The 20450-nt window shown below is 43.5% G+C and overlaps 1 protein-coding gene and 1 pseudogene across 4 annotated transcripts in view; both read right to left on the bottom strand.

The window, feature by feature from the left end:
* Positions 1 to 11318, bottom strand: part of LOC110506186 (golgin subfamily B member 1) — a 63416-nt gene extending 52098 nt beyond the window's left edge. For all 4 annotated transcript variants that reach the window (XM_036963556.1, XM_036963557.1, XM_036963558.1 and 1 more), the window contains exons 1-9: positions 11152 to 11318; positions 9012 to 9074; positions 7776 to 7946; positions 6497 to 6652; positions 6220 to 6333; positions 2505 to 2675; positions 1365 to 1553; positions 512 to 634; positions 34 to 147 (exon numbers count right to left, since the gene is read on the bottom strand). In XM_036963556.1, coding sequence (XP_036819451.1) covers positions 34 to 147; positions 512 to 634; positions 1365 to 1553; positions 2505 to 2675; positions 6220 to 6333; positions 6497 to 6652; positions 7776 to 7946; positions 9012 to 9056 — 1083 coding nt within the window. In that variant the 5' untranslated portion in view covers positions 9057 to 9074; positions 11152 to 11318. The remainder of the gene's footprint in view (positions 1 to 33; positions 148 to 511; positions 635 to 1364; positions 1554 to 2504; positions 2676 to 6219; positions 6334 to 6496; positions 6653 to 7775; positions 7947 to 9011; positions 9075 to 11151) is intronic.
* A 407-nt stretch (positions 11319 to 11725) lies between these two features.
* On the bottom strand, positions 11726 to 15815 carry LOC110506185 (annotated as a pseudogene).
* Between the last annotated feature and the right edge of the window lie 4635 nt (positions 15816 to 20450).

The following is a 20450-nucleotide window of genomic DNA, read 5'->3' as shown; positions in this document are numbered from 1 at the left end:
AATAAAGTTTGACCTATTTAAATAACCCCTCACCTTGATCTGCTGGTCTCTGGAGTCCACCTCCCCCTGGAGGACATCAATCACCTGGTTTTTACCCTGCAGCACCTCCTCCTTCTCATGTAGTTTCTGTTTCAGAGCCTTCAGGAGCTGGGGAGGACAGACAGCCATGTCAGCAACTACACTACCCACGGTGCACAGCAGTGATACTGTATATCACAACTTGATCTTGTGGTCACACTAGGACATTGCATGTTGTAACTGGAAATGTTTCACTTTTGGTACAATTCGCTGGATGTATAACTGTTTTGAAACAGAATGTTCCTTCCAATGACCTAAGATAGAATAATCTATAGTGTATCTACAGCTAGCATGCAGCCGGGTTACAGAGTTCAGAATGAATAGAGTAACTTCACGGAATAAGGACAATTTAAAGTGGGTTCATAGTAGATTTTACTGGTCATTTTAATGGTAAAACAAAAGTAACAGTGGTAAATCCTCTAGTCTAGTTTACCTGTTCCAGATCAGCACTGGCGTCAGACTTGGCGGCCAACTTGAAGAGCTCCTGCTCATGCATCTGGTTGACCTCCATTAGCTTGTTGTCTTTCTGCAGAATGATGTCTTTAAACGTCTGGATCTGAAACGATAGTTCATTCAGAAGACATTTGTGAAGCTTGAATACATGGCTGGTCACAGCTGGTCTGACGGAAGCTTGAATACACGGCTGGTCTGACAGGGAAGCTTGAATACACGGCTGGTCTGACAGGGAAGCTTGAATACACGGCTGGTCTGACAGGGAAGCTTGAATACACGGCTGGTCTGACAGGGAAGCTTGAATACACAGCTGGTCTGACAGGGAAGCTTGAATACACGGCTGGTCACGGCTGGTCTGACAGGGAAGCTTGAATACACAGCTGGTCTGACAGGGAAGCTTGAATACACGGCTGGTCACGGCTAGTCTGACAGGGAAGCTTGAATATACGGCTGGTCTGACAGGGAAGCTTGAATACACGGCTGGTCACGGCTGGTCTGACAGGGAAGCTTGAATACACGGCTGGTCACGGCTGGTCTGACAGGGAAATAGAGCATTTGCGATTTCTTCAGCTGATGAGGTGAACAGTGATGTGATTGGCCAAGACACAGAAAACATGAAAAAGCTGATTTTACAGGGACGGGGGAGGAGTTGAGTTGTAACTGGGTGTTTTGTTTTTGTTTTAATGTTTATCTGTCATTAATAAATGTGACGATAAATGTGATGATTTAAAAAATAGTACATCTCTTGTAATCTAAAGTCAAACAGATTTGCTGATAAATCACGTTAAAAAAAATCACATCTGCGAAATCTGTGATTTTTCACCATAACCTACGTTTTGCTTGTACATGTTCTCCTTGTCCTCGAAGGCGGCCTTTTCTGTGACTAGGAGCTCTTTGAGGCTCTCAGTCTGCTCCTGCAGCAGGCTGTAACGTTCATCACCCTCGCCCACCTTCCTGGTCAGACTTAGGACCAGCAGCTGCAGCTCCGCCAGGGAGCCCGCTCCGCTCTCCTCCGGCAATGCCTGGAAAACCACCCAAAAACCTTGTATTAGATTGTGTGGTGGGATACCTTGTATTAGATTGTGTGGTGAGATACCTCGTATTAGATTGTGTGGTGAGAAACCTCATATTAGATTGTGTGGTGAGAAACCTCGTATTAGATTGTGTAGTGTGATACCTCGTATTAGATTGTGTGGTGTGTGGTGAGATACCTCGTGTTAGATTGTGTGGTGAGAAACCTCGTATTAGATTGTGTGGTGGGATACCTCGTGTTAGATTGTGTGGTGGGATACCTCGTATTAGATTGTGTGGTGGGATACCTCGTGTTAGATTGTGTGGTGGGATACCTCATATTAGATTGTGTGGTGGGATACCTCGTATTAGATTGTGTGGTGGGATACCTCGTGTTAGATTGTGTGGTGGGATACCTTATATTAGATTGTGTGGTGAGAAACCTCGTGTTAGATTGTGTGGTGAGATACCTCGTATTAGATTGTGTGGTGAGATACCTCGTATTAGATTGTGTGGTGGGATACCTCGTATTAGATTGTGTGGTGGGATACCTCGTATTAGATTGTGTGGTGAGATACCTCGTATTAGATTGTGTGGTGAGATACCTCGTGTTAGATTGTGTGGTGAGATACCTCGTATTAGATTGTGTGGTGGGATACCTCGTATTAGATTGTGTGGTGAGATACCTCGTATTAGATTGTGTGGTGAGATACCTCGTATTAGATTGTGTGGTGGGATACCTCGTGTTAGATTGTGTGCATGAGGTCAAGAATAATATGACTGTGCTGGTCACACCCCATGTATCTCCAGGACCAGGGCTGGTGACTACTGTTTCTGGTACCCCCAACATCTCTCTGAAATCCGTAGTGTCCCAATAGCAGAAGCATCATTGTTGGGTCGTGCCAATTTGTCCATGTGATGTATATTTCAAAGACAATAAAGCTTCTGGAATTTGTATTTACCATGAGCTCCGTGTCGGGTTGGGCTGGAGGCGTGGCCGTCTGCTCTCCGGTGGCCATGCCAGTCTGCAGGTGGACTATGTAGGCCTCCTTCTCTGACAGCTTCCTGTTTCGCTCCACCAGCATGGCGTCCATGTCCGCACCACGCTGCCTCTGGGCCTCCAGCTCTCGTGACTGGTAGAGGGAAAGACGTGGGCATGGGTCAGATGCACATCGGTGCACACACACCGTAAACACTCAAACACAAAAAATATATACTCATTCACACACACAGCAAAATTCAAACACAAAAAATATACTCACTCACACACACAACAACACTCAAGCACTAAAAATATATACTCATTCACACACAGACACAGTAGACACAACAACACTCAAACACAAAAAATATATACTCATTCACACACAATTTTGAGAATTTTCCACCAAACACCTTGAAGATACTGGATCAGGTACAACTAAGTATGAAAAGACAAACACACTATACATACACACTTGATGGACAAAGCAACCTGAACCACAAACATAACTAAACACCTATTCTCTACGTAACAGTGTAGGCCTTGGTTACAAGATCGACCTGGGATGGATCGACCTGGGATGGATCGACCTGGGATGGATCGACCTGGGATGGATTGACCTAAAAATGGATTGACCTAAGATGGATTGACCTAAAAATGGATTGACCTAAAAATGGATTGACCTGGGATGGATTGACCTAAGATGGATTGACCTGGGATGAATTGACCTAAAAATGGATTGACCTGGGATGGATTGACCTAAAAATGGATTGACCTGGGATGGATTGACCTAAGATGGATTGACCTGGGATGAATTGACCTAAAAATGGATTGACCTGGGATGGATTGACCTAAAAATGGATTGACCTAAAATGGATTGACCTAAAAATGGATTGACCTAAAATGGATTGACCTAAAAATGGATTGACCTAAAAATTGATTGACCTGGGATGGATTGACCTAAAAATGGATTGACCTGGGATGGATTGACCTAAAAATGGATTGACCTGGGATGGATTGACCTAAAAATGGATTGACCTGGGATGGATTGACCTAAAAATGGATTGACCTGGGTCTAGATGAAAATGATAAATTGTATTACATGTTATCAGGTAATAATATGAATAAAGCACACCACCTTATCCTCCAAAGGAGACATGTCTTTATAAGGGCCCAACTGTCTACTGTACATCGTTTTCTGTTTATGCATACATGTGTATAGATGATGTAATGCATTATAGATGATGCCTCTACCATGTTTGACTAGGATTGTTTTTAGTGTCTCAAAACTGAGTGGTCCACATTGTGGTTTGAAAAATCTGTATTTTTTATCATTGTGGAGTGACACTAAAATACAATTTTCTAAACTCTAGGACACAACCCCTCATATCTCACTGACAAGGCCACACTGTTTAAAAACATAGCCATGGGACATGAACATTCCCATAGTTAAGGAAACGAGAGCTGAGCACTGTGAGACATTCTGAATAGGCCTAGTAGGAAAAATGACTTCGTAGATAAGAGGATGGAGGAAAACACCTCAGTCACATTCATTAGGGCATGACGTAACAAAACGGTTTGCACAGAAAACAAGTCCAGGCAGTACTTCTCTGTTCCAGTCCGTTTTCTTGCACTTGGTGCCTAATGAACAGGACCCATGTTAGCTGTGGCCTGAGGGCACCTTGCAGGAGATAATAACACTACGCCAACTCATTCCTCACATCCTTGCAGGAGGATTTTGGCTTCCCTTATCTGTCCGCTGGCTAAGGAAACATGGACCTGGGCTTTCTGCTCAGGAACAAGGTGATGTTTCTATTTGGAGTGGTGACATTCTCTTGTTACTACAGTTATGTAGGCAAAAAAATAAAGGGTTGTTTTAAAAAAGTTAGTTCACAATCACACTGGATTGACGAAAGCCATGTTCTATACAACTCATACACAGAGTATTAAAGCATGTTTACTGTGGAATGTTTTAGTTGTGACACACTAAAGTCCACTGGAACACTAACAGTATTGTCATGGCCTTAGCTTAGGAACACAGTATTTATGTATTTGTGTATTGTTTGTGTATGTACACTGCATTGGGAAAGGATTCAGGCCCCTTCCCTTTTTCAACATTTTTTTACTTTACAGCCTTATTCTAAAACCTTATTTACATAAGTATTCAGACCCTTTACTATGAGACTCAAAATTAAAATGTTGAATCAAAATTTCCATTGTTCATCCTTGAGATGTTTCTACAACTTGAATGGAGTCCACCTGTGGGAAATTCAATTGATTGAGCATGATTTGAAAAGGCACACACCTGTCTATATAAGGTCCAACAGTTGACAGTGTATGTCAAAGCAAAAACCAAACCATGAGGTCAAACATTTCTGCAACATTGAATGTCCCTAAGAACACAGTGGCCTCCATCATTCTTAAAAATGGAAGAAGTTTGGAACCACCAAGACTCTTCCTAGAGCTGGCCGCCCGGGTAAACTGAGCAATCGGGAGATGGGCCTTGGTCAGGGAGGTGACCAAGAACCCGATGGTCACGCTGACAGTGCACCAGAGTTCCTCTGTGGAGATGGGAGAACCTTCCAGAAGGACAACCATCTCTGCAGCACTCCACCAATCAGGCCTTTATGGTTGAGTGGCCAGACGGAAGCCACTTCAGTAAAAAGCACATGACAGCCTGCTAGGAGCTGCCAAAAGGCATCTAAAGGACTCTGACCATGAGAAAAAAAGATTCTCTGGTCTGATGAAACCTAGATTGAACTATTTAGCCTGAATGCCAAGCGTCACGTTTGGAACAAATAAGGCACCATCCCTACGATGAAGCATGGTGGTGACAGCATCATGCTGTGGGGATGTTTTTCAGCGGCAGGGACTGGGAGACTAGTCAGGATCGAGGGAAAGATGAACGGAGAAAAGTACAGAGAGATCCTTGATGAAAACCTGCTCCAGAGCGCTCAGGACCTCAGACTGGGGCGAAGGTTCACCTCCAGCATATCAATAACCCTAAGCACACAGGCAACGCAGGAGTGGCTTCAGGACAAGTCTTTCAATGTCCTTGAGTGGGCCAGCCAGAGCCCGGACTTGAACCCAATCGAACATCTTTGGAGAGACCTGGAAATAGCTGTGCAGTGACGCTTCCCACCTAACTTGACAGAGCTTGAGAGGATCTGCAGAGAAGAATGGGAGAAACTCCACAAATACAAGTGTGCCAAGCTTGTAGTGTCATACCCAAGAAGACCTGAGTCTAATCGCTGCCAAAGATGCTTCAACAAAGTACTGAGTAAAGGGTCTGTAATATTTTAGTTTTTATGTTGTATAAATGTGCAGAAATGTCTAAAAACCTGTTTTTGCTTTGTCATTATGGGGTATTGTGTGTAGATTGATGAGCGAAAAATTATTTTTAATCAATTTTAGAATAAGGCTGTAACGTAACAAATTGTGGAAAAAGTCTAGGGGTCTGGATACTTTCCAAATGCACCGTATATAGCAACTAAGCTTTAAACTGCAAATGTGTACATTCCCTAAACCAAACCACATTTCATAAGGCATTATAAAGCTAGTATGAATGCTCATAGGAATGCATGTACAGTGCCTATAGAAAGTTTAAACCCCTTTGAACTTCCTTCACATTTTTCTGCCTCAAAATGCATTCTAAAAGGGAATAGATGAGATTTTGGTGAGGGTGTAGGTAGTACCTTGACTTCCAGTTCCTCATCTCTCTGTGACAGCTGATGCTCCAGCTCCTCCACCTTCTTCCTAAGGAGGAGGATCTTCCCACGGCTGGCCTGCTCGCTTCCCTCTGCACCTCCCTACAGGGGTCACATGCAGGGAAAAACAGGGTCAAAGGTCAGAAGGGTTACTGTGGTTTCCTGTTGCTATTGCTCACTGAACTTGGATGGGTGTGCCTGTCTGTCCGTCTGTCTGCGTGTGTACGTGAAAACATATGTGCATGCGTGTGTGTGAGCGTGTTACCTTCTTACTGTGGGTGGGAGTCCCCTGGCCCCCAGCTCCACTCCCGGCAGCACCTCCTTTCTTCAGCTCCTCCAGCTGGGCGCTGAGGGAGGTGACCTTGGCTTTGTTCTGGAGACGCATCTTGGACAGCTTGGCCTCGCACGCCTCCTTCTCTGCCTGTGTAGAAAATTAGGAGGGGGGAGGGGTAGACATGGTACCTTTAGTTAAAGCTAGGGATGTCACACATTCAATGTATGTCTTGCTCCGATATGGAGGGGTAGCCTACTCTTTGGAGTTATCGTGTCTTTAGCATCGTCTTAATAAGCATAACTGTAAAAGCTCATTTGGGCTAACTGTGCCTTTAAAAGGCCATATGGACACTGAGTTTGTGAGCTGTTTTTTTATGTGATGCACTGTGCTGTGATCTCAGACTGCCTGAACACCTCTCACATATTAGCCAGTCTGTTTCTTTATTCATGCACCTTGGTTGGACTGTGAGTTAGCGATAGTAGTCTATACTATTCCCTGTGGACTCCAATCCTGTTTTACTATATAGTCTATCTATGGAGCCTCTCAGGTAGACTAAGCTATGGCTGTAGTATCAGCAGAGACCACAATGTTTCAATTGGACAAAATTAATTGGTTGTAAATTCCTCAGCAGCCCTCTTGTAGACATGGGGTGCATCCCAAATTGCACTCTATTCCCTATGTAGTGCAATACTTTTGACCAGGGCCCATCTATTCCCTATATAGTGCACTACTTTTGACCAGGGCCCATCTAATCCCCATATAGTGCACTACTTTTAACCAGGGTCCATCAAATCCCTATATATTGCACATCTTTTAACCAGGGCCCATCAAATCCCTATATATTGCACATCTTTTGACCAGGGCCCAGTAGTGAACTATACAGGGAATAGGGTGACATTTGGGATGCAGAAATGGTGTCAGCACTCTGTGCAGCACAAGTGGACTTTGACTTGTAAATGAATAGACAAAAGTAACTAAACCACTCCCTGCCATTGAAACAGGATGAGTGGTTCTATTGTCTTGAATTAAAAACAAACTGACAGCATATGGGCCTCACTCTGCCGTGGCCGTGTTTGCATTGCGCTTTCTGATAAATGCCTCTACTTTGTCCATCACCAATCCCGGTGGCTTTAGGCCTTTAGGCCACAATGTTGCAGTTGGTAAGACCTGATCTACGGTCAGTTTAAAAATGTTCACCTCTTAATGGTTAGGGTTAGGCCTTCGGGAGAGTGTCTAGGAGCATCATCAAACTGGAGCACACAGGACGTACCTTGAGCTGCTCGTCCTTGTTGCGCAGCGAGCCATCCTTCTCACGGATCAGCTCCTTCAGCTGGGCCACCAGCTGCTCTGTCTGGGCCAGCCGCTCCGCCACCTCCACCAGGGCTGCCTGGCCTCCTTCTCCTCCTCCAGCACCACCACCACCCTGGGGAGAGCCGAGCGCCTGGAGAGAGACCGGGGACCGAGGGTAGGATGGGGGAGAGGGAGATATGGTAGAGAGCCAGGAGAGGGAGACAGACAGACGACAAGAGAGACGAGGAGAGAGAGAGACGAGGAGAGAGAGAGAGAGACAAGAGAAAGACACAGATAGCGAGACAAGGTGAGAGAGAGGCGAGGAGAGAGAGCGAGAGAGACGAGAAGAGAGAGAGAGACGAGGAGAGAGAGAGCAAAGAAGAGAGACGAGGAGAGCGAGACGGGGAGAGCGAGACGGGGAGAGCGAGACGGGTAGAGCGAGACGGGGAGAACGAGACGAGGACAGAGAGACGAGGAGAGCGAGACGAGGAGAGCGAGACGAGGAGAGCGAGACGAGGAGAGCGAGACGAGGAGGGCGAGACGGGGAGGGCGAGACGGGGAGGGCGAGACGGGGAGAGCGAGACGGGGAGAGCGAGACGGGGAGAGCGAGACGAGGAGAGCGAGACGGGGAGAGCGACGAGGAGAGACAGACAAGGAGAGAGAGACAATCTGTTAGTGAAAACAGAAAGCTAGCCTTCGCTGGAACAGAGGAGGGCATGGTATGGATGAGAAAGAGATGGGGTATACACAGGGGGACAGCTCCATGTCTTCACTATGGTAATGTATGGAGGGATTCTAGATGTGTGAGGACTGGATAGGTTTCAGCTAATAACATAGCCCCAATCCAATAAACGTATTATACAAACAGCTAAGGGATAAGAACAAGGAGAATGGGCTAGGCTAGGGACTGAAAGGAAAAGTCTATGGGGTTGTTGTTAGGGGTCGATTGTCGTGAATTGGGGCGGATGTGTGGGGAGGGGTAGCTGTGGCTTCACTACAGGAAGTACGATTTCTGATCCTCACACAGTAAAAAGCTGTGTGCTCAGCACTCTCCCTAATCCCCCCCCCCCCATCTATGGGGTTATGGGCTGATGGCTTTGGAAGAACACACACGACATTGCACACACGTGTATACACACATACACAAATGGGCATACTACATGTACATAGCACAGGTGCATTCCTTCACAAACAGACATGCTGGTTTAATACTTACTCCCTGGCCAGGAGTGCCATCTTCATTGGAAAACCACTTCAGCATGGTTTAGAGTGCTACTTCCTGGGGTCAAATAAACAACAGGGACATTTAGTCCACAACCAAAGCATTTAAACAAATAGGCTACCCTACACATAACCATGACAACTAACACAGGACATTCAATGGAATTCGGGATAACGATGACTAAAATGCATCTTAGCTGGAAGCTAGGCTAAAACTTAAGTGGCCTATCAAATTCAAGCTTCAGTGAAACTCTGAAGGTCTTGCATCAGAAGTTGCGTCACTGAGCTTTCTTGAGGGCTGTTTTCAACAACAACAAAATCATAGCAATGTCAGTTTCAGATCCTGGGGCTTTTTGAAGGCCTGTGCCACATAATTAATTTGTGAACACCAAACATATCCCAGAAATGTTGGAATGTCCCCCAAGAGGTTCCTCAGGCTCTAGGACCCAATACTAGCCTAGGTATTGTGAGTAGTGTGGAATGTATGAGTGAAAACAAGCATGCAAGCTTACATATAGTAGATTTTTTTACATGTTTTAAAGCTAACTCTAAAAAAATGTTTTTATTTGTTTTCTTCTTGTGACAGCAAATCCGTTTGCTTTTAAATTTTCACAACTACACTAGGGTGTCAAATAGCCCGTTTGTGAAAGGATGTCGATCCATAGCCTAACTGACATAACGCAAGACTAAGATAAGACATTCACCCCCTGTTGCGAGACGCCGACTAATGAATACACCCATGTGTTAGGCTTCTGCACCTTCGAGTGCAACACAGTGAGGCTACATTGGTTCCCACTCACAGACTAGCCTATTCCATGAACAGCTTGTTTCATGCCAGGGATAAAGCGTTTCAGAGTAGGAGTGCTGATCAAGGACCCCCCCTAAAACTGATCCAAGATCAGCACTCTGAGACTCGTTGTCAATACAGGCCCAGGTCTGTAACCGGTGCCCACGCACATTGACTCTGTACCGGTACCCCCCTGTATATAGTCTGGCTATTGTTATTTTATTGCTGCACTTGAATTACTTGTTACTTTTATTTCTTATTATTATTAATATTTTTTTAAACTGCATTGTTGGTTGGGAGCTCATAAGTAAACATTTCACTGTAAGGTCTACTACACCTGTTGTATTCAGCACATGTGACTAATACAATTTGATTTGAGATCATGTTAGTGGAGAGGAGTTAGGAATCACTCAATTCTGGCTGCTACTAATGACAATGAGCAGTGGGTTGTTTATGATTCTGCAATCTAGACAGGTAAGGCGAGTTGTTATATTGCACAACAAGGGCTGGAAGCCAGTCATTTAACTGAGTGCCCTGAGATGCTGGCAGCCAAAAGCACTTAGCTGTTTGACGCACATGTCACATGACATACAGCCAGGAGAAAATCAGGCCAAACCAGTTCACTCATGCATTCAGCAAGTCCTGCCACTCCCTCTGTGCCCAGCTGCCCAAACCTCCCTGTCTCATTCCTCGGTTCCACTGGCCCGTAACAGAACAACGTTAATAATCTCAAGCAGAAAAATGCAGGGTTGGCCCTACGAGGTTTATTACATTATCAGCCGCAGGCACCGCTGGATAGCAACGACATTATTAGTAACGTCGGTGCTGACTGCGCCATTGTAACGTTATATACAGTCATCTTTTGGCTGCTGGTTTGGAAATCCTTAATAGCATGGTAGTTAGTAATGGCTTTGAAAGATAGCCGGTTGACTGTTCACGTGTTTGTACATGTCCGCAAACCATTGTAAACTAGCTGAAATGGAGGTACTTGTTCTGTTCATTTGGCTTACACTTGCTAACTACATTTACATTTGTCATTTAGCAGACCCTCTTATCCAGCGCGACTCAGCCTGTGACACAGGAGCTAACGTTGATGTAACATGACCATTTACATTTTAGCTAGCTACGTTAGCCAGCTCGACTTGGCATGCCAAATGCATCAGCATGCAAAACATGTTCTATAACGTTGCCTCCACTATGTAACTAAAGGCTACTTAATGAGTAGTATAATATAATTAATGTCAGCTATGAACCTTATCTAAGCCAGTCGGCAGCTGACAATTTTGCTAACGTTAGCTAGCATTAGCAGCTGCTTGCACTTGTCAGACAGCAAAACCCAAACGCTTACCCAATTTATCGCTTCATAAAGATGTTCATTCACATATTATACAATGAAATCGTCAAATGGCGCATGTTTATTGCTCAAGTTAAGAAATCACAAGAGATCCGAGGTATCCTTCAATCATCAGCGGCCATGTTCGTCAGGTGAATAAAAACAGCGAAGGGACGCAACGACGCTCCTACTGCGATGCTGCGTGCGCGTGCCCAAGGTCCGCGTGCCCACGAATAAGGTACGTATCAGGGAGGACGAGGTATATCATCTTTATAAGTACAGTATGTGTAGCCCTTCATATATACAGTGAGTCATTGGTGTAGTCCAGGGATGGGCAACTTTGATGATGGGGGGGCACAAAAAAATCTGAGCTCATCATGCAACAATTGGCTGTTGAGACTGTTCTGTTATCTGTTTTATTTTATTAATTGTAATTCACTACAAAGCTGTATTCTGTTTTGGGGGGGGAATTGATCTAAGGGCCTTCAAAAGGGGGTCAGTTGCCCATCCCCGGTGTTAATTTTTTTTATTTAACCTTTATTTTTTAAAAATTAACACCGGGGATGGGCAACTGTCGACTAGGCCTTTTGAAGGCCCTTGGATCAATTCCCCCTCAAAAACAAGTCAGTTAAGAACAAATTCTAATTTACAATGACGGCCTACACCGGCCAAACACGGACGACGTTGAGCCAATTGTGCACCGCTCTTTTGGATCCCAATCACGGCCGGTTGTGATACAGCCTGGATTCGAACCAGTGAAATGCAGTTCCTTAGATCGCTGCGCCACTTGGGAGCTTATCTAGGTTTCTAGGGTCCAACTTTGAAGGTTTATTTTTGTTTTATTTTGGAATTTTTACCCTCTTTTCTCCCCAATTTCGTGGTATCCAATTGTTAGTAGTTACTATCTTGTCTCATCGCTACAACTCCCGTAAGGGCTCAGAAGAGACGATATGGCACCATGTGTTTTGTTAATAGCTCTGTCCTTTGTCCATATCAATATATTGTCTATATATCTTACAAATATCATTGTAGGAATCCAATCCCTTGAAGGTCACTTGTTGTTCTTCCTCTGCAGTTCTTCCTCCACATTATTCCTCTGCTATTCTAGGAACCACCCACAGGGCCTTATGTCCAGCTGAAGCTGGTCCAGCACCCACTGGTCCTTCTGAGCCCCATCCAGGAACTCCTCCAGGGAAATCTGGCCTGAAAACGGGAGAGATAGAGAATGAAAGGAATACCTGTATATATGTGTGTATAGATATATAGTGTACATATATACCGTATACACAATCAGTTTATCAGTACCAGTTTATTAGGTACACCACCCAGGTCACAAAAATGGTACGCTCCAACAGACTTTGAGTCACGTGGTCATGGCTTGCTATATAAAGCAGGCAGACAGGCATCAGGTTATTGTTTGATTGAACATTAGAATGGGCAAAACAAGTGACCTAAGCGACTTTGAGCGTGGTATGATCGTCGGCGCCAGGCACGCCGGTTCCAGTATCTCAGAAACGGACAGCCTCCTGGGCTTTTCACGCACAACAGTGTCTAAGGTTTACCAAGAATTGTGCGAAAAACAACCAGTTAGTGGCAATCATGTGGGCGAAAACAGCTCGTTGATGAGAAGTCGAAGGAGAATGGCATGAATCGTGCAAGCTAAAAGGCAGGCCACAAACAGGCAAATAACGGCACAGTACAACAGTGGTGTGCAGAACGGTCCTTGTCACGGATGGGCTACTGCAGCAGATGACCACACCGGGTTCTACTGCTATCAGCTAATAACAAGAAGAAGCTCCAGTGGACACGCCATCACTGGACAATTGAGGAGTGGAAAAACTTTGCCTAGTCCGATGAATCCATCATGCTGATGCTACAGGAACAGGGATCAGGATTTGGCGTAAGGATTTGGCGTAAGCAGCATGAGTCCATGGCCCCATCCTGCGCTGGTGTCAATGGTACAGGCTGGTGGCAGTGGTGTAATGGTGTGGGGAATGTTTTCCTGGCACATGTTAGGTCCCTTAGTACCGATTGAGCAATGTTTCCATGCCCTAAAGAATTCAGGCTGTTCTGGAGGCAAAGGGGGATCCGACCCAGTACTAGATGGGTGTACCTAATACTCCAATGCTTCCCACAGTTGTGTCAAGTTGGCTGGATGTCCTTTGGGTGGTGGACCATTCTTCATACACGGGAAACCGCTGAGCTTGAAAAACCCAGCAGGGTTGCAGATTTTGACACAATCCATGTCTCAATTATCTCAAGGCTTAACCATCTTTCTTTAACCAGTCTCCTTCCCTTCATCTACATTGATTGAAGTTGATTTAACAAGTGACATCCAAAAGGAATCATAGACTGACCAGGTGAAAGCTATGTTATGAAAAGAGCAAGTGTTCTTAATGTTTTGTACACTCAGTTTATATATACAGTCGGTACCTTAATGATTGACACCCTCGATAAAAGTGAGCAAAAATTACTGTATAAAATAAATATTTCAAATACTGAGCTAGATTGTATGCTAGAGAACATTTTGTAAATTGTATTATTTTAATACAATTGCTCAGAGAAAGCAATTTTGTTTAACAAGCAATATTCTTTTCTCAACAAGGTAGGGGTCTTACTTATTCACACCCCTGTTTTCAAAACCTTTCAATACCTCATCTTTGAGAGGATAACGCTATTGTCTTTTTCAATAACAAAAACTATGAGTTGGAGAACATATTGGGAAGGATCTTAGACCATTCCTCCACACAGAATCCTTTCAGATCCTTGACATTCTTCTGTCTGTGCTTATGGACTGCCCTCTTCAATTCAAACCACAGGATGTCAATGGGGTTCAAGTCCGGAGACCTTAACGTTCCCCAGGACCAGTAGGGATGAGGTATTTTCTGCAGATGCATTGTACTTTCGAAGGCAAAACCCTCCGCTGGTGAGCGAGGTCAAATACCTCTATTTTCGTGTCATATGACTATTAGCACCGGTTCCGATCCAAGCACCAATGCCGTTCAGCAAACTTCTGGTGGTGCTATGGTCAGATGCCATGAAAATAGAGCTCTTAGACCACGCACACCAATGGTGGGCACAAATGTTTGCGCTCTCGTCATCTCAACATTGCTGGCTCTGCGCATATACCATCATTTGCAGAGCCGAAATGTTTTAGTATTTCCTTAATACACCCACAATGTAATGAGTGGATTGCACAAATACAGATACTACCCAGATACTACATTTCTATTGATAGACAGACACCTCCCACCTTACCATCTTTATTCTTATCCACCAGGTCAAAGATCCGGTCAGTGATTTGATCAGGGGTCAGGTTCTCCGTTTCAGATGGGTTCCCAGGCCTCTTGATATTGTAGATGATCTGCAGAGAGAGGAAGACATGAGAACATGTATTTACTATGGTGAGTGGAAGCAGGGTACATACACACATTTTGTCTAGATTGAAGCAGATGATGGTACACTACACACAAAGGTGTTTTTAATGGCTCAATATGCTGTATGTCATATCATATCAAATGTATAGTGTCATATCCCTACATATAATTAGGCTTGCTGGTTATGTGGTTTTGGTATGCACAGTTCATTAAAAAGGAGTACAATTAGCATGGGAAAATGTTGAGGCATCTCAATTTATGAGAGGATTATACACAGTATATTGTTTACATACATCACGTTCAGAAAGGGTCTCTGGCAGCATACACGCTGTTTAGCTTCAGGGTACTTCAAAATAATAAGAAAGAAACCACATCTAAACATGAAACCCCTATACACTTACTTTGACAACTTGTTTTAGCTCCTTTTTGTCAAGGTGTCCGTTTCCATCTCTGTCATAAAATTTGAAAGAAGACCTCAGTCGGTCCTCGAGCTTTCCTCTAAGAACGAGGTGCACTGCTGCCACATACCCCATAAAGTCTAGTGTGTTGTCCTATGGACAAAATAAATAAATCATTTTAGAGGGAAAAACAAGGAATTAAATAAACTAAACACCAATGAATGTGATGTAGGTGAGGATCTCTGTGTGACGTTGTTACATAGTTGAGCGTTTCAGCACCAAGGACAGCGCGCGGGGATATCCAAAACAGAATCTGCGTAGAAGCCAGGGCCGACGTTTACATTTTAGTCATTTATATTTGAGCCACTTATCCAGAGCAACTTGCAGTTGCTATTAGGGTTAAGTGCCTTGCTCAAGGGCACATCAACATATATATCACCGGCTCGGGGATTGAACCAGGCTAGCGACCTTTCGGTTACTGGTCCAAAGCTATTAACAGCTAGGCTACCTGCTTACCTTTAATTAATATCTTTAATGTTGTGTTTCTCTAGGCTATATAACCAAGATATTATCACAATTAATGACTCGTTTTATAATATACAACTGTCTCAGCTTCTGACAAAGTCTACTAGCCTACTGATGTCCATGATCCCTTCCTCTGAAGATACTTAGCTTAATAAATCAGTACAAAGGTACCTAAAAACGTACATGGTTTGCATCAAACGATCGAAACACATTGTCCATGTATGCGGAATCCTCTATCGAATCGCTGTTAATTCCAGATTTTCTTGAATTTGTGTAAATGCAGGTTGCCACTGGGACACTCGCTGGCGAACTTTCGGTAAAGTTCCTGGATATGTGTGAGGGCCACCTCGTCGTCTAGCTCACTGTGCGACTGACCCATGGTTGAGCAGATCCAAGTCCTTCAAAGGTAGTCTATGAAGTTTCAATTAATAACTTGAATTGATTTCAATCGATGGTAAAGTCATCTACCACAGCCATTAATTCAACACGCTCAGAGACCACACACCAGGTTTGCGCCCACGTCAAAGAGTTTGAGGATTAACCCAACATTGCAACATTTGGCGATATTTTAGATCCGTTATAAAGCAATCCAATCAAGACAGGCGGGAACAAATCAAGATGCATCAAGCGTCAAAACCCGTGTTTATTTATCCGTTATTTTACCAGGTAAGTTGACTGAGAACATGTTCTCATTTGCAGCAACGACCTGGGGAATAGTTACAGGGGAGAGGAGGGGGATTAATGAGCCAATTGTAAACTGGGGATTATTAGGTGACCGTGATGGTTGGAGGGCCAGATTGGGAATTTAGTCAGGACTCCAGGGTTAACACCCCTACTCTTACGATAAGTGCCATGGGATCTTTAATGACCTCAGAGAGTCAGGACACCCATTTAACGTCCCATCCAAAAGACAACACCCTACACAGGGCAGTGGCCCCAATCACTGCCCCGGGGGATTGGGATTTTTTTTTAGACCAGAGGAAAGAGTGCCTCCTACTGGCCCTCCAACACCACTTCCAGCAGCATCTGGTCTCCCATCCAGGAACTGACCAGGACCAACACTGCTTAGCTTCAGAAGCAAGCCATCAGTGGTATGCAGGGTGGTATGCTGCTGGCAAGATAAGGTACTATTCCATTCTTTGGATATTTGAGGGGATTATTTAACAATTCACCAATATTAATGACTGGTGAAGTCACCCGATGACCCTCCACACTGAAAAGGGTTATACCTAGAACCAAAATGATTCTATCTGGAACCAAAAAGGGTTCTTCAAAGGGTTGTCTTATCGGGACAGCCGAATAACCCTTTTCTAAGAGGGTATAGCTACTCAGACCACAAAGTCATTTAATTAGCCTCATGTTGCCCACTCCACATTTTCCTCTGCTCTTTATCAGACAATTCACCAAAGCTAACATGAAGTTTCATTTGCTTGGTATTTATTCAACCTTAGTTTAAATCCAGGACAGTCTCATTGGAATACATCTATTTTGCAAGAGCGACCTGAGTAGATTCATGTTGAAGCATATGGATATATTCATTAAACACTGAATACCACATGCCAATGACCTGGTATGTGGGTAAATAGCTAGGATTAATTGAGTGTATTCATTCATTAAACAATTTGAGATGACTGAATAGCCTAAACAAGCACTTTGTATATGTGTTTCAGAGTGTTTGCCTGTAGTTAATATATTAATTGACTTAGTGGATTGAATTAACTTCAGGTGTGTGTCCCAGGTCACGGTGTAACTCATACCTGTGCTCACTGATACATGAACAAGACAAAGCCTGCAACTTTACATTCCAGAAAAACAAATGTGAAGTAGTCATTAGATCCCACATTCACATTTAGCAGCGACACTGAACAAAAATGGTGTGTGTGTGTGTGTGTGTGTTGTGTAATAATTAGCCTTAGCTGTGAAATCCAGTTAAAGTATTAGCTGAACACTCACCTTTCACCGTCTTATCAACCTACTGTAGTCTGACCCCAAGAGGACAGTTAACCTCAGGGGAATCAATCACCTAAAAAAACAGACTGGGGGTGAACGGACGGACGGATGGAAAAGGCATACAGAGGTGTCTCACAACACATGTTGCATAAGGAAGTGTGTGTGCATGCGTGTCTGTGTGTGTGTGTTAGGAGGATACATCCCTTCATTAATTGCACAGGGGATGAATTATATGAATAAAGTGGAATGTGGTCATCAAAAACCTACAGGTGATCTAAATCCACTTTATATTCTGTATATGGACATACAGCCCTAAACATATGGATAAAGAGAGCCATACGACAGAGAATCCGTATAACATATGGATAAAGAGACATACAGCAGAGAATCCGTATAACATATGGATAAAGAGACATACGACAGAGAATCCGTATAACATATGGATAAAGAGAGACATACAGCAGAGAATCCGTATAACATATGGATAAAGAGAGACATACTGGAGAGAATCCGTATAACATATGGATAAAGAGACATACGACAGAGAATCAGTATAACATATGGATAAAGAGAGACATACTGGAGAGAATCCGTATAACATATGGATAAAGAGACATACGACAGAGAATCAGTATAACATATGGATAAAGAGACATACGACAGAGAATCCGTATAACATATGGATAAAGAGACACGACAGAGAATCCGTATAACATATGGATAAAGAGAGACATACAGCAGAGAATCCGTATAACATATGGATAAAGAGAGACATACTGGAGAGAATCCGTATAACATATGGATAAAGAGACATACGACAGAGAATCAGTATAACATATGGATAAAGAGACATACGACAGAGAATCCGTATAACATATGGATAAAGAGAGACATACGACAGAGAATCCGTATAACATATGGATAAAGAGACATACTGGAGAGAATCCGTATAACATATGGATAGAGAGACATACAGCAAAGAATCCGTATAACATATGGATAAAGAGAGACATACGGCAGAGAATCCGTATAACATATGGATAAAGAGAGACATACTGGAGAGAATCCGTATAACATATGGATAAAGAGAGACATACGGCAGAGAATCCGTATAACATATGGATAGAGAGACACGACAGAGAATCCGTATAACATATGGATAAAGAGACATACGACAGAGAATCCGTATAACATATGGATAAAGAGAGACATACGGCAGAGAATCCGTATAACATATGGATAAAGAGAGACATACTGGAGAGAATCCGTATAACATATGGATAAAGAGAGACATACTGGAGAGAATCCGTATAACATATGGATAAAGAGAGACATACGGCAGAGAATCCGTATAACATATGGATAAAGAGAGACATACTGGAGAGAATCCGTATAACATATGGATAAAGAGACATACGACAGAGAATCAGTATAACATATGGATAAAGAGAGACATACTGGAGAGAATCCGTATAACATATGGATAAAGAGACATACGACAGAGAATCCGTATAACATATGGATAAAGAGACATACGACAGAGAATCCGTATAACATATGGATAAAGAGAGACATACAGCAGAGAATCCGTATAACATATGGATAAAGAGAGACATACGGCAGAGAATCCGTATAACATATGGATAAAGAGAGACATACAGCAGAGAATCCGTATAACATATGGATAAAGAGAGACATACAGCAGAGAATCCGTATAACATATGGATAAAGAGAGACATACTGGAGAGAATCCGTATAACATATGGATAAAGAGAGACATACTGGAGAGAATCCGTATAACATATGGATAAAGAGACATACAGCAGAGAATCTGTATAACATATGGATAAAGAGAGACACGACAGAGAATCAGTATAACATATGGATAAAGAGAGACACGACAGAGAATCCTTATAACATATGGATAAAGAGAGACATACTGGAGAGAATCCGTATAACATATGGATAAAGAGACATACGACAGAGAATCCGTATAACATATGGATAAAGAGACATACAGCAGAGAATCCGTATAACATATGGATAAAGAGAGACATACAGCAGAGAATCAGTATAACATATGGATAAAGAGAGACATACTGGAGAGAATCCGTATAACATATGGATAAAGAGACATACGGCAGAGAATCAGTATAACATATGGATAAAGAGAGACACGACAGAGAATCCGTATAACATATGGATAAAGAGAGACATACAGCAGAGAATCCGTATAACATATGGATAAAGAGACATACTGGAGAGAATCCGTATAAAACGACATTGTAATACAGTAAGTCATCACAGGTCCACAATACAGTGCATCTGGAGCGTCTAAAAGGTTCACAGTGAATGTACTGTACACACATTGGAGAGCATAGAGAAGACCGCTCATGAACCCTGGACACTCTCTCACTTCCCCTCTTTCTCACTCTTCCATCCTCACAGTGAATGTACTGTACACACATTGGAGAGCATAGAGAAGACCGCTCATGAACCCTGGACACTCTCTCACTTCCCCTCTTTCTCACTCTTCCATCCTCACAGTGAATGTACTGTACACACATTGGAGAGCATAGAGAAGACCGCTCATGAACCCTGGACACTCTCTCACTTCCCCTCTTTCTCACTCTTCCATCCTCACAGTGAATGTACTGTACACACATTGGAGAGCATAGAGAAGACCGCTCATGAACCCTGGACACTCTCTCACTTCCCCTCTTTCTCACTCTTCCATCCTCACAGTGAATGTACTGTACACACATTGGAGAGCATAGAGAAGACCGCTCATGAACCCTGGACACTCTCTCACTTCCCCTCTTTCTCACTCTTCCATCCTCACAGTGAATGTACTGTACACACATTGGAGAGCATAGAGAAGACCGCTCATGAACCCTGGACACTCTCTCACTTCCCCTCTTTCTCACTCTTCCATCCTCACAGTGAATGTACTGTACACACATTGGAGAGCATAGAGAAGACCGCTCATGAACCCTGGACACTCTCTCACTTCCCCTCTTTCTCACTCTTCCATCCTCACAGAGAATCAGACAGCTGGGTGTGA

Source organism: Oncorhynchus mykiss, chromosome 26 (genome assembly GCF_013265735.2).
Source record: "Oncorhynchus mykiss isolate Arlee chromosome 26, USDA_OmykA_1.1, whole genome shotgun sequence".
Classification (NCBI taxonomy): domain Eukaryota; kingdom Metazoa; phylum Chordata; class Actinopteri; order Salmoniformes; family Salmonidae; genus Oncorhynchus; species Oncorhynchus mykiss.
This window is presented reverse-complemented; position numbering and strand designations above follow the sequence as displayed.